The 14013-nt window shown below is 41.5% G+C and overlaps 2 protein-coding genes across 2 annotated transcripts; both read right to left on the reverse strand.

The window, feature by feature from the left end:
• Window positions 1-5324: 5324 nt before the first annotated feature.
• Window positions 5325-8760, reverse strand: LOC139530282 (transmembrane emp24 domain-containing protein 6-like). Its single transcript, XM_071326533.1, has 4 exons — window positions 8488-8760; window positions 7619-7745; window positions 7373-7527; window positions 5325-7075 (listed from the first exon to the last, which is right to left on the reverse strand). Exons 1-4 carry the CDS (start codon window positions 8707-8709, stop codon window positions 6854-6856), a joined length of 726 nt encoding a protein of 241 aa, XP_071182634.1. The 5' UTR covers window positions 8710-8760; the 3' UTR covers window positions 5325-6853.
• A 287-nt stretch (window positions 8761-9047) lies between these two features.
• On the reverse strand, window positions 9048-13931 carry LOC139530284 (transmembrane emp24 domain-containing protein 6-like). The gene is made up of 4 exons (XM_071326536.1): window positions 13228-13931; window positions 12827-12953; window positions 12534-12700; window positions 9048-9708 (listed from the first exon to the last, which is right to left on the reverse strand). Exons 1-4 carry the CDS (start codon window positions 13435-13437, stop codon window positions 9472-9474), a joined length of 741 nt encoding a protein of 246 aa, XP_071182637.1. The 5' UTR covers window positions 13438-13931; the 3' UTR covers window positions 9048-9471.
• Window positions 13932-14013: the final 82 nt, after the last annotated feature.

The following is a 14013-nucleotide window of genomic DNA, read 5'->3' on the forward strand; positions in this document are numbered from 1 at the left end:
AAGCTGTCCCAACAACAGAGCTTTCTTTCCAGCACCACCCTGGACGGTTCCGACCTAGAATATGTGGACAACTATAAATACCTAGGTGTCTGGCTAGACTGTAAACTCTCCTTCCAGACTCATATTAAACATCTCCAATTCAAAATCAAATCTAGAATCGGCTTTCAACAAAGCCTCCTTCACTCACGCCGCCAAACTTACCCTAGTAAAACTGACTACCGATCCTCGACTTCGGCGATGTCATCTACAAAATAGCTTCCAACACTCTACTCAGCAAACTGGATGCAGTCTATCACAGTGCCATCCGTTTTGTTACCAAATCACCTTATACCACCCACCATTGCGACCTGTATGCTCTAGTCGGCTGGCCCTCACTACATATTCGTCGCCAGACCCACTGGCTCCAGGTCATCTATAAGTCTATGCTAGGTAAAGCTCCGCCTTATTTCAGTTCACTGGTCACAATAACAACACCCAACCGTAGCACACGCTCCAGCAGGTATATCTCACTGATCATCCCCAAAGCCAACACCTCATTTGGCCGCCTTTCCTTCCAGTTCTCTGCTGCCAGTGACTGGAACGAATTGCAAAAATCTCTGAAGTTGGAGACTTTTATTTCCCTCACCAACTATCTGAGCAGCTAACCGATCGCTGCAGCTGTACATAGTCCATCTGTAAATAGCCCACCCAATCTATCTACCTCATCCCCATATTGTTTTTATTTTATTTACTTTTCTGCTCTTTTGCACACCAGTATCTCTACTTGCACATCATCATCTGCTCATTTATCACTCCAGTGTTAATCTGCTAAATAGTAATTAGTTCTCCTATGGCCTATTTATTGCCTACCTCCTCATGCCTTTTGCTCACACTGTATATAGACTTTCTTTTTTCTACTGTGTCATTGACTTATTTACTGGGTTAATTGGCTTGTTTATTGCTTACTCCATGTGTAACTCTGTGTTGTTGTCTGTCACACTGCTTTGCTTTATCTTGGCCAGGTCGCAGTTGCAAATGAGAACTTGTTCTCAACTAGCCTACCTGGTTAAATAAAGGTTAAATAAATAAATAAAAAACCATGGAGTGAATCCTTACCACTGCTACACCTGGCTATCAGCGGAGCCTTGTCTGGCAGCGAAACAGTTCATTCAGCCTCATTTACTGCCTTTTAAAAACATAGCTGATATGGCTGACCATTTCTCCCTGGCATATTACATCATTTATGCAGCAGGTTATTCAAGTTAAACTCTAGGGGGTTAAGAGACCAATTGGAAGGTGTGCACTGCACATTGTTCTCCTTGTGTGAACTGTAATGTTTTCCAATGGTGCCTGGTTTTTCAGGTGTCTGGTTGATGCTGTGTTGACGGGCTCTAGCTCCCAGTTCCTGCCTCACTCCCAGGAGCACAGCTTAAAATCCAGCAGGGGGCCTTCAGATTCCAACAGCAGAATGCTGGCTCTTGAAGCAACAGAAAAACATGCCAAGAAAAAATGGACCAGATCTATATAACCTGAGCACAAGGCCTGTTCCTTTGTCAACGGGTAAGTGTTTTTAATTTTTTCTACACTGTGAGATATAGGTTGTGTTTATTAGAGCAAACTGTTTCAAATGTTTTTGCAATGGAAGCAGGCATTTCTTACTGGACCGGAAGGATGATACCTCAATGTTTTTAGTTTAATCTGTCCACAACTGTGATAAACCAAGTTTTGAGTCACTGCCTTGCCCATTGTAAACTAGACAGGGCTGGAGATGACAAGGTGTGTGGCTGCTGTGACTCCACCAGCACTATGAGAAAGGCCAGAGATATCTCCATTGAGTCAGCTATATATATATATATATATATATATATATATATATATTGTTGTTGTTGTACTTTTACCCCTTTTTTCTCCCCAATTTCATGATACCCAATTGGTAGTTATAGTCTTGTCCCATCACTGCAACTCCCGTATGAACTCGGGAGATGCGACGGTCGAGAGCCATGCGTCCTCCGAAACACGACCCTGCCAAACCGCACTGCTTCTTGACACACTGCTTGCTTAATCTGGAGGCCAGCCACACCAATGTGTTGGAGGAAACACTGTACAACTGGCGACCGAAGTCAGTTTGTAGGCGCCCGGCCCGCCATGAGTCACTAGAGCACGATGGGACAAGGACATCCCAGCCGGCCAAACCCTCCCCTAACAACACTGGGCCAATTGTGCGCCACCTCATGAGCAAGGCACTTAATCCACAACTTGCACTGCAAGTTGGCACTGCAGCTTGACCCTGTGCTCCTCAATTGTGTGATGTGTGCTATTCATAATTGAATTTGACATAAGAACTTGCCCCTTGAGGGAATTTGTTTTGCACATTCAAAAGCATTGGTAATGTAAAAATGTGCTTTATATGATCATTCTATTCCCATTAGTTTACTTTTCTTTCTCCCAAATGTGCAGTGTGAAGGCGACGCTGTCCTCAGCCCCATATCCATCCAGGAGTAGCTTGAGAGTTGATATGATTTACCTGACTCATGACACTGAATAGGCTATACAACATGCTTTAAATGAATGGACATGTGCTGCATGCTGCTTTGTTTCCATGTCCATATATAATTTTTGTAAAATTTTGGGAAATGGTAGTATTTGTATTTAAGTACTACTTAAGTAGTTTCTTGGGGTATCTGTACTTTACTATTTATATGTTTGACAAATTTTACTTCACTACATTCCTGAAGAAAATTATGTACATTTTACTCCATACATTTTCCCTGACACCCAAAAGTACTCGTTACATTTTGAATGCTTAGCAGGACAAGAAAATTGTCCAATTCACGAACTTAAAGAGAAAATCCCTGGTCATCCCTATTGCATCTGATCTGGCGGACTCACTAAATACAAATGCTTTGTTTGTAAATTATGTCTGAGTATTGGAGTGTGCCCCTGGCAATCCGTAAAATAAAATATATACATACACACACAACTTGCCGTCTGGTTTGCTTAAAATATGGAGTTTGAAATTATTTATACTTTTACTTTTGATATTTTACTATATTTTAGACTTTTACTCAAGTATTTTACTGGGTGACTTTTACTTGAGTAATTTTCTATTAAGGTATCTTTCACTTTTACTCAAGTATGACAATCGGGTACTTTTTCCACCACTGAAAGTTTCTTGGAGGTTCTCAACTAAGAAGAAGAGAGCATTATGTGAATTAATATCACAAACAGAATTAGTTATAAGCTGTTTTAAGAGGACCCCCCCCCATGCCCCTCATTCATTTTACACATAATAGTTAGCCTAAAGACAACATTAAATTGACAATAGTCTGATGGGTGACAATGATCAATTGTCAAATTGTACATGAAGAGACGGGCACAGCTTCAAATTGACAGAGGCAAGGGAACAGAGCGCCAAAAAGTCACTTTTACAAATCCTCCCACAGTCACATGCAGGTAAGACATTTTGATTTCTATATAGTATCAGAAAGGGCAGATTCTGTAGTTTCTAAAACACCTTTTAAATAACTCAAATTGAAGAGGTGAGCTCTTTTTCAAAATATCACTTTTCCAAGAATAACCGCTGTTCCATGCGTCCAACATGTGATCACTCGCAGCAGCATTGTTCAGGCTAGCAAAGCTTAGTAACATAAAAAAAATAGGCTATTCTGTTCTTTTGAAATGTTTACATAATGTTTCTTTGTAAAATGCCATTTTGATGGATTTCTTTAAAGAATTCAACTTTTGAATTGTTGCGTTTTTTGTTTTTTTACATATAGCCCACAGCAGGGGTAGACAACCATATTCCTAAAGTCCTGCAGGTACCAAACTGAGCTACTTGTGCTGGTCATACATTCAGTGTTGCCAACAAATTTTCAGGGTAAATTGCTAGAGGCAGGTTGATTTGTTGCTAAATGACGTTGTGATGTCATTGCGTGATAACGTAAAACTGCGTCATTACGTAGAACACACAAAAACGTTACTCAAATTGACTGGTCAGCTCGGCAAAAAAATATGATTTGACATTTGTTCAGGTACAGACTCCCACTCTTTTCTGTACTTCTGGCTGTACAATTTTGATTGAGACATGTTGATTGACGTAAGTTTGTTCAAGATCAAACATTCATGACCACCTATATTCATTGGGTTTGGCTCGTCGAACCCATACTACTGCTGCTGAAGTCAGCCAACAATGATTTGCAATTTGCTGAAATTGCTGTCTGGGCACGGGCTGAGCGCCTGCTGCTGACGTCACGCACAATGCACTTTTGCAGCCAGGCACGTGTGTTGTGACTGAGTGTGTGGACTGAGTGTGTGACAGAGAATTTTTTTTTGTGTAATTTAGAGGGAAAATGCGTGCATTTGAGCCACTTTTCAAAAGTTGCTAAAAGTTCCAAATAAATTTTTAAAAGTTGCTAAATTTGTTGCTAGGTGCTGTTTGAAAAAAGAGTTGCCAGGGTAGTCTGAAAAGTTGCTAAATCTAGCAACAAAATTGCTAAATTGGCATCACTGCATACATTACACAATCGTAACAACTTGGACGTGCTCACGTTTCCTGATTTCCTTGTCACAAATCTTTAATTCAGTCCATTCTCAACCCCTGGATGTGGGCGCTCACATTACGCGATTATTCCCTAGTTGATCCTGCCCTGCGTTTTTCAGTTGTCGGAGGAAGAAAATTCGGACACAAACAGCAAGCTGCTTCATTAGTGTGCATTACTATGTGCAGAAACAGAAAAAAAGAGACTGGGGAGTAGAATATGGACCCACAGACATGGAGAATATGGACTGTCTCTTCTACGGCGGGAATTTGAGGCAAAATAAAGCTTTTTTAAATAAAGTTATAGCCTAAAGCCGGTATGTGTTGTTGCTTTCCTCCTTGCTGTCATTGTTTTGGTCTCACATGCTGAGTGCTCATTGACTACTGAAAAATGTTGTAGATATATTCCAATGAAGTTAGATCAATAATTGTTATTTAAATATACACGTAGGAAAGCCTTAAGAAAAATAATCCACTTGTTTAGAGAAAAATGTAGTTAATTTTTGAGTAAAGTAATATGTTGGATGAGTGTGTTGGGGGCAACTCGCCCCCCCCCCCCCCTTCCGGGAGCTAGGTACCCCCCCCCCCTTCCGGGAGCTAGGTACCCCCCCCCCTTCCGGGGGCTAGGTACCCCTTTATGGTAATGAGGGTGTTTAGACAATGACTAGCCCAGTGGTGCCCAGTTTATGCTAACTTGCTAGCTAGCAACTTCACTAGCAGTACGAGATATCACACCAAAGAAGCCATTAACGATAAGTAATAAACGAAAGACGTCAATTCAACAAGCATATTTCACACCACAGGCTGCTGAATTTAAGATAACTTTTCTTAAATTTTGATTTCGGCACAAATGAAAATGTGGCACCCCCATTTATTGATGTTTCAGCATTGTCTCAATATGAACAGTCCGTCGTTCAACTAGCCACGTGCGACACCCACACGCCGTTTCAAGCCTACTAGAGTTAGCGGCAAGTGGACAAGCAATATCCTCCATCATAGTAAGGATGAAGCCTGAGCTGGATAGCTTTAGAAAATCCTAAGTAGATCTAGCTTCAATCACAGTATACCTATCAGGGTAGCTTAACCATTGCCTACAGTAACAAACTAATAAAAATGCTATTATGTTCTTTAAAAAAAATCTGTATTCTGTTACCTAAGACCTAAATAAACACAACCACATTTTTTCCACTAGCAAATATGACATTTATTTGACTTAAAATCTTGACATCGAAAAGACTCATCATTGGCTCGAAGTGGGGTCCCCCTCGAGGCCTTTAGTGTGAAATCGACATCAACTTTTATTTAAAAAGGTCAAAGTAAAACGTTTGTTTAAAATGGTTTTAACCTCTACGGGATTGGTGTGTGTCCCCCCGCAGGACGGTTGAGCTAACATGCGCTAATGTGATTAGCATGAGGTTGTAAGCAACAAGAACATTTCCCAGGACATAGAGATATCTGATATGGGCAGAAAGATTAACAAGAATAAGCTAACTGCACTGTCCAATTTACAGTAGCTATTACAGTGAAACAATACCATGGTATTGTTTGAGGAGCATGCACAGTTATGAACTTAAATGTATCAATAAACCAATTAGGCACATTTACATGTTATCTTTGTTGTTTGTGTGGGGGGAAAAACAATTGTTGTCCTGCTAGAAATTATGACAATTCTATAGAAGTTTCATAAGTCTAGTCAAACACACATTGCTGTTCTGAATATGTAGCCCAGGAAAAGTCAAGTTACACTTGGAGATTAAAGTATGATACTTTAAGTGTAACTTGACTTTGCTACATATTAAATTGAGAATGTGGAATAGTACATGCTGGAGTTCCTAAAACACCTCTAATCAGTTTAGAGGTCCCTGTCTTGACAAGACTGTCTCCAAGACCTATGTTAAAACTACACAATTGGAAAGACAACTGACCTTGAGTAGTGTGCATTTTTTATATGCGCCTTGGATACTAAATTGCTCCTTCTGCCATCTTGAAAAGAGGTTGTGAACATGGCCTTTGCACAGGTATATTATGGCTATTCATCACCCCATAGTGTTTGAAATCATAGCTCATTGGATTTTGGGGGGGATTTGTGCAGGAAATGGAAATGTAAAACATGCCAACTTGGGTGATGATGACTTGCATGGGATTTTTGGGACAGAAAAGCCAGATAAACAAAACCAACGCATAGCTTGCCATCTCTCCTTGTCCAAAGCCTGCTTACCGGGTAAGCGGAAAAACGATTTAAGTTTGTAATTTGGATGAACTATCCCTTTAACGTTGAACAAACACGATCCACAAAGCAACACAAGTAGTGAGTGACATTTTACGAGCCATCATTCATCAACAGCGGGGTCTATGGGTGTCTGTGTGGAAAAGCCTCTTGAGGAAGAAGAGCTGCAGGTAGCCCACCATGATGATGACCACACTCTGTACCGCAGACCACCAGGTGACGTAGTTGTAGTTGAAGAGGAGAAGGTAATGGTCCGCACCTCTCCTCATGCGAGCGTAGTTGTAGTGCCGCCACATGTGTAAAATGTGACCTTGTATCTTGTTGGTACTCTCCTAGAAAAAGGTTAGACATAATTGATGACATGTTTTCTAATCTGTTCAAATTGACATTATCAACTATAAATGCTCAGTGTACACTCCGGTTGTACAACTGATGTAAAAGGCATTGGACACAATGGTTGTGATGCATTATATTTTTCAGGAATTGTCAGCACAACAAAATGTTTACACAAGCACCGTGGAGACACCACACGAGCAGTGTAAATATTTGTGTGCAGACAAACTCATCAGAAATATCCTTCAGATTAATTGTGAAAGTCCAGAACACTCTAGTGCAGGGACATCATGTACCTCAATGTTGGACAGAGTGTTGTTGAGGACTTTTTCTCCTTCCTTTGTCTCTCGCTGCATCTTCTCAGCACCCTCATAGTACACGCCGAAGTTGAGAAAGACTCGGACGCCACCAAAGTGGTTCTTATAGTTCCCCAAGCACATCTGATAAAAACCTAGAGATCGCAAATGGTTAATTCTCATCAACATGACAATTAACTTATGAACATAATACAAATGAAAGATCACAGATGTCTGTGACTTTACCGGTCACTTCAGTTCGGAAGTTGATTTCGCCAATGGTGTTGTCTGTTGAGGCCATGAGGGCCCCTTCTGGGGAAATGACAGTCACGTAAAGATGGTTGTCACTGGCTAGTCCTGTCACCCACTGGACCTGCACACACACATGGAACATTGCACAGCCATAATTACCTGATGTCCCTTGATAAAATGTGTTATTTATGCACTACTTGATCTTGGTAAAGCTACTGTTAAACACACACACACAGCTACCATTTTATCACAAAATGTATTTTTAGTCTTCCATTCAGTTATCTTAGTTCTACGTTGAAGCTAGGCAAAGATAAGAAGATAAGGAGTAAAATGTTTAGCTAGCTGATAAGTCCAAGGTCATGTAATACAAGCCAGGTTCTATAAAGTTACTGGGCTATTATTACATGATAGCTTGTTCCTATACTCTTCATCAACTAAAAGTTATCTTCAAACAATATTATTGTAGCACATTTTATTGGCACAATACTGCGCAGATCATTTAGCAAAGGCAGGGAGTAGTCCCGAAAAGGGGGTTTGAACTTGGGACCTTGTAATTGTCAACCCAACACCAGCTGTTCCCTCAACCTCTTGATGAGGTCGCTAGATGTTGGGTTAAGACAGTATGGACGTTTGGGCTCCCGACTGGCGCAGCGGTCTAAGGCACTGCATCGTAGTCACTACAGACCCTGGTTCGATTCCTGGCTGTATCACAACCGGCCATAATTGGGAGTCCCATAGGGTGGCGCACAATTGGCCCAGCGCCATCCGGGTTTGGCCGGGGTATGCTGTCATTGTAAAAAATAATTTGTTCTTAACCGACTTGCCTAGTTAAATAAAAAATAAAAACTGTAAAATGTGCTTACCATGTAGGTTAGGTAGAAGTTCCCACTCTGGTGTGCAAAGTGCCAAAAGCACTCCAGCCCCGAGGCTGGCACCACGATGGCAAAGGCATATCGATCGGACCCTCGGAACAGGTTGTGGTCCTTCAGGCCTAAGCGGGGTTCTGTCTTTTGTCCGCCGCCCCCATGCCCCATAAGGAGTATGACGAGAACAGAGTACCACACCTCAACTTGCATGGTCTGCATTCATACACTCACAAAACTCATACTGTTTGGGAGTGGTAGACTAGAGGTAGCTACTTTTTGTTTGAGCCAATTATACAATACTGTATCACGCCCAGGAGAATGATTAACCACAGTTGTGTTCATTAGGCACCAAACAGAAGAAAACTGAGTAAAACAGGGAGGAACTACCTGGACCAGTTCAAATAAGAATTGCTCATTTTCATTTTCCATTGCGTACTGTTAAGCTTGTCCCATAATGAACACGACCTAATTGTGTAAAATAAAAAGGTGCTCAACGGTAACGTTCTGCTAACCATCACTGAGTCAGAACACAGAAACTCAAATCCACACCAAATATATGCACTGGAATGACATTTGTCAAAACGTGTGCGACTTTAATCAATTCCAACATAGATATATAGGGAGCAGATCCCATTAGTAACACTTACATTAACAACAGGGTCGGGGTCAATTCGATCTTAATTCAGTCAATGTAATGGAATTTAAGGCTGCGATTTTATCCGATCAGTGGTAGATCAGCGTAACAGCGCACTTGAAATTCAAAGGTCATTAGAGATTGAGCCAACATGCAGTATTTACCATGAACGCAGTCTCCACAAATGCAGGAACATTGCCTTTAAAAGGTGCATAGCCGAAAAGGGGCGATCGGATTGAATCCCGGCCTTAATTGTTGACGGCGTTGTTACTGGTTGACTGAATTAAAATGGAATTCATCCCAACCAGGGCACATGAGGGCACTGAATACTAAAAGCACCCAGGGACTCAGCAGCGAGATTTCTCTGGTGCTTCTGTAGTGGGCTTGGTGTTGAAGAGCCTCTTGAGGAAGAAGAGTTGCAGGTAGCCCGCCATGACGATGACCACACTCTGGACCGCAGACCACCAGGTGATGTATTTAGAGTTGGAGAGTAGGAGGTAGTAGTCGGCGCCTTTCCGCATGCGGCCAAAGTTGTAATGTCGAAACATGTGGAAGACGTAACCCTCCACGCGATGGGAAGTCTCCTAAAAGTGGTTTGGAGAGTAGTGTTGTTAAAACGTTATTATTATTTAACACCAACTGACATGGTTAATGCTGGAGATATTACTCAATGAATGTATTAGGCCTATATCCAGACATATATTACCGTCATTGACTAAGTCAAATTGTGTAAATGTAAAAATGACATTTTAGCAAGTAGTTACACCTACAAGTATTTTAACAGTATGTTGTCGTTTGTTTGGGCATGTTCACATTTTAGTAACATATGATATTGTCACAGGTGTGACGAATGCCCTTATTACTGTCCATGGCCATATATTGAGAGCAATGTGACTGGTTCTCTATGTGATTGTCTCTCTTCAGAACCCTTGTTTCCGTTGTTGGAGGTGTGGTCGCCCAGGTGCAGGGCTTAGTGGCTGAGGAGGTGTTGGATTTTCTATCATTAGTATTATGTTGATGGAATGATGACTAAAGATGTGTTATGCTTTCCCTGCACTGAAACAGGTTTTCTGTTTGATTTGATTGTTTTGTCTTATGTCCTCCCTCCATTTTGTTTGCAAACCTAAAGTTATCCTAAACCTAAAGTTACCTAAAGTTATTGTGGAAGCTGAAACTCGGAGGGGGAGGGAACTGTTACCTGCCTTGGGGTGTAGGCGGATCTATGGTACTGAACTGAGTTTAGTCACAGCCCTCAGGGTGTCACATTTAGCAGCAGTCGGCAGGGTTTGGGACTCAATGAGTGGCATAACATTGAACTGTGCTGTCCATGTAAGGTATAACCCCTGGGTAGTCTACTGCATGTTGTCGCCCTACAGGTTGTTGAGGCCTCAGGCTGGTGGAATTGGTTGCTCCCTCCCCCCTTTGCAACCACTCAGAGCATAAACAGGGGCCCTATGGGCAAGTTATTATACTAAGATACAACAAATCATGGAAACTATTTACTAAACTGAAATAAAATGATTACCAAAAAAATGTAGTAACCCCAAAAGCTTGTTTTTTAAGCTTTTGGGGAGTAAATCTGCCGGGTAAATGAGGCCAGGATATGGCAACGATTCAGGAGATAGCTTGTCTATCAATAGCTAGCGGGGAAAATTTGTCTAGGTAGCCAACTTGATTCTTCGTACCTGTACTACTAAAGTTAAAAAGCACCCGTTTGGTGTAAACATGGGTGAGATTTCTTCCATCATATTTTTGTTGCACCAGTCTTGGCACTATTCCTTTTAAATCCATGTCACATTGAGATTGACTTTCTAATTTAAATCTAACCTATGGCCTGACCCATTACTTTATTTATTTCTGCCCACACCCCAGTTGCAAGAACTGCCATCCCAAACAACAGCAGGAATGAACAGGGTTCACAGGCTGACAAAGGACACAAGATCAGTTGGATAACAAAGCAAGCACCATCGTGTAAGAAATATCTTCCTTTGTGTACAATCAGTGAAAGCATTACCATGTTTCTCTCAATACCACAAGGATGACTCAAGTAGCAGTTGGTCTAGTGCTGTAGGTTGGTTCTTTGAATGCAGCAGGTAATCATTCTTAGTCATTACTTAATGTATTTGGTTTATATCTCAATTCTGGGATCAATTTGATTAATTGTTTATGTTAAGATTTGTGAAATTTTAAGCGTTACTGTATTTCTTATATTGCGCTGATCTTTGAATTCTGAGACTTTATTGTCAATCTGTGTAAATGATTCAAATCTGATGGTACACCTCTTCAATATGTTCAGACCACATAATAGGTCAACAATATGTGATTATACAGGTATACTAAATCGTGATTTCAACTGGTTATTCAGTACAGCACCGTAACGTAAAAACGCAGCCATCGTGTTCTGGAGTCGGGTCTGTAAGAGGAGTGGCCTGGAGGCTGGGCCAAGGAAAAGTGAGCAAGTGGAGCTAAAGCCATGCACCCAAGGTCTCAGACAACACAAGGATGGGTGTTGCAGAGCTCCCAATCACATAAGGGAGAGAGCGAAAAATGAGCCTGTTACTGACTGAACCATAACGACTTTAAAAAGAGGACATTTGAAAGAAACTGACTGATTTAAATGTGATTTTGAGTAAGAACTTCTGCCAATTGTTTTGTACTTAATTGCCCTAAATTTATATTTACAAAAAAAATTGGAAACGTTACATTTTTTGTGGGCAAGTTAGTCACAGGTGTGACAATTAGCCTCCATTGCTTATCACGCATGCATCTGCCTTCTTGATTGATCCTGTAATTTCATTGGCTGTTTCTTTAAATACCGTCTTTTTTTGTTTGAGGTGTTGCTGTCTAAGTTGAGAGAATATATTTGATTTATCTTCATTTGAAGTTGAATTAATGTTTAGGTAGTGCTTCTCTCGAACTTGCAATAAAACCTGTTTTTGTTTGCATATTTCATGGCGTTCTCCTGTGTGTTCCTTGTCCTTTGACCAGGCTTAAAAACGAGTAGTCTGAGGTTGGTGGAGAAGGAGAAAATACAATGTGTAAACTTGCAAGTTGTTGTTGACCTTGATTTTGCCACTTAACCCAAACTTTTAAGCACAGCATTTGTAACATATTGTACGAATTGGATGATGTAATACACAAAAAACGGGGACCTGTTCTGGCTCGTGAGCACCACTTTCAAAACTACTGGCTGAAATTATACAAAAGTTCCTGAGCATCACTTTAAGAACCTGCATGATAGTCAGAGCTCCCCATGCTCTTCTTTAAACCTCACAATATATGATATGTAATATTGGACAATAAGATTTTGTTGTGTGTATGCTGACCTCATTAATTTCCATGTAAATGGACAAAAGTTATCGTAACATATTGGATCGCACATGCAGTCAAAACCCAAATAGAGCATTACCTCTATGGTGGACAGAGTGTTGTTCAGGTCTTTTTGGACTTTCTTCTTCTCCTCCTCCTTCTGTTTCTGTTGGTCATCAGAACCATCGTAGTACACCCCAAAGTTGAGGAAGATCTGCATGCTGCCAAATCGGTTGTGGAAGTTGCTGAAGCACATTTGATAGAAACCTAGAATTCAAAATAAAAATAAGTTACATACTTCCACCACATTTCAAAGCGTGTACTACGTTTTTTTGTTATGCACCGTGTGTGTGTGTGTGTGTGTGTGCACGTTCAAAAGGAGTTACAATGTACCGGTCTCCTCGGCTACAAAGTTGATTTGACCCGTAGCTTCGTCAATTTTGGACAACAGCAAGCCTTTAGGAGAGTTGACAGTGACGGATAAGTGTCTGTCGTTGCCAACACCAGTCACCCACTGGACCTAAACGCAGACAGATGGCTCTCGTTCACTGTCATATGGGACGACCATGTGCTGCAAACCATATGTTGGGGGCTCTGTAGACTGCCTCAGTAAATGACAATGGAGTAAGCCCTGAACAGATTGACTTTTTATCTGAATATTATATATTTTAAGACTTTTAATAAAATGTTCAGGCCAAGCCAGGCAATAATTATTAGGCATAACTGTCCATGATAAATATTTTGCACAAAAATATATCCGGTTATTGTACTACTAAACTGGAATAACGTCTTACCATGAAAGTCAAGTAGAAGCGCTCCCCTTGGTGTGCAAAGTGCCAGAAGCACTCCAGTCCGGAGGCACGCAGCACGACAGCAAAGTCATACTGGTCCGCTCCCCAGAACAAGTTCTTGTCCGCTGGTAGGTCCGGATGGGGGTTCGCCAAACCCTGACCCCCCAAACCAAATAGAGCCAGGAGCACAACTAAGGATACCCCACATAACATGGCTGGTCCTCTTGAAAGGATATGTATTTATAGCAATGAGGTGCAGGTTATTACTGTCTGCCAGTGTGGATGTGTCGTGGCTTGTGGGACAAGAAATGATTAACTACAACCCATACGTCTGCTTCACTAAAAAGGTGGGGCTCCGGGGTGAAGTTTCCCCAAGGTACAGATCTAGGATCAGCCCCCCCTTTATACACAACCAATAGTGGGGGAAGTGCAAAACTGGCCCAAGGTCAGCGTCTAGGGGCAACTTCATCCTACTCCCTATGATGGGTGGAGTTGTGTGGTATGGGAAAATACAGGTCCTTTCACATATGGCGTTGACTAAGCTGGTTCCAGTTCCCTCCCTAGCCTTTCCCCTCAGCCATAACCCTTTAGTGTTTGCGGATCTGAATCTGACAGGTATAAGCAGTGTAAAATCTGAAGCTTCCATTATATTGCTTCCACCTCAGAGATCTGCCAACATTAAAGGGCTACAAGAAGGGGAAGGGAGCGAATTGGGACCAGTGCTTCACATACGGCTTTCTGTGTACAGCAAATCATTCACCAGTTCCAAGTGGGAAGTGCTGCATACTG

This window comes from Salvelinus alpinus, chromosome 9 (assembly GCF_045679555.1).
Source record: "Salvelinus alpinus chromosome 9, SLU_Salpinus.1, whole genome shotgun sequence".
NCBI classification, from domain to species: domain Eukaryota; kingdom Metazoa; phylum Chordata; class Actinopteri; order Salmoniformes; family Salmonidae; genus Salvelinus; species Salvelinus alpinus.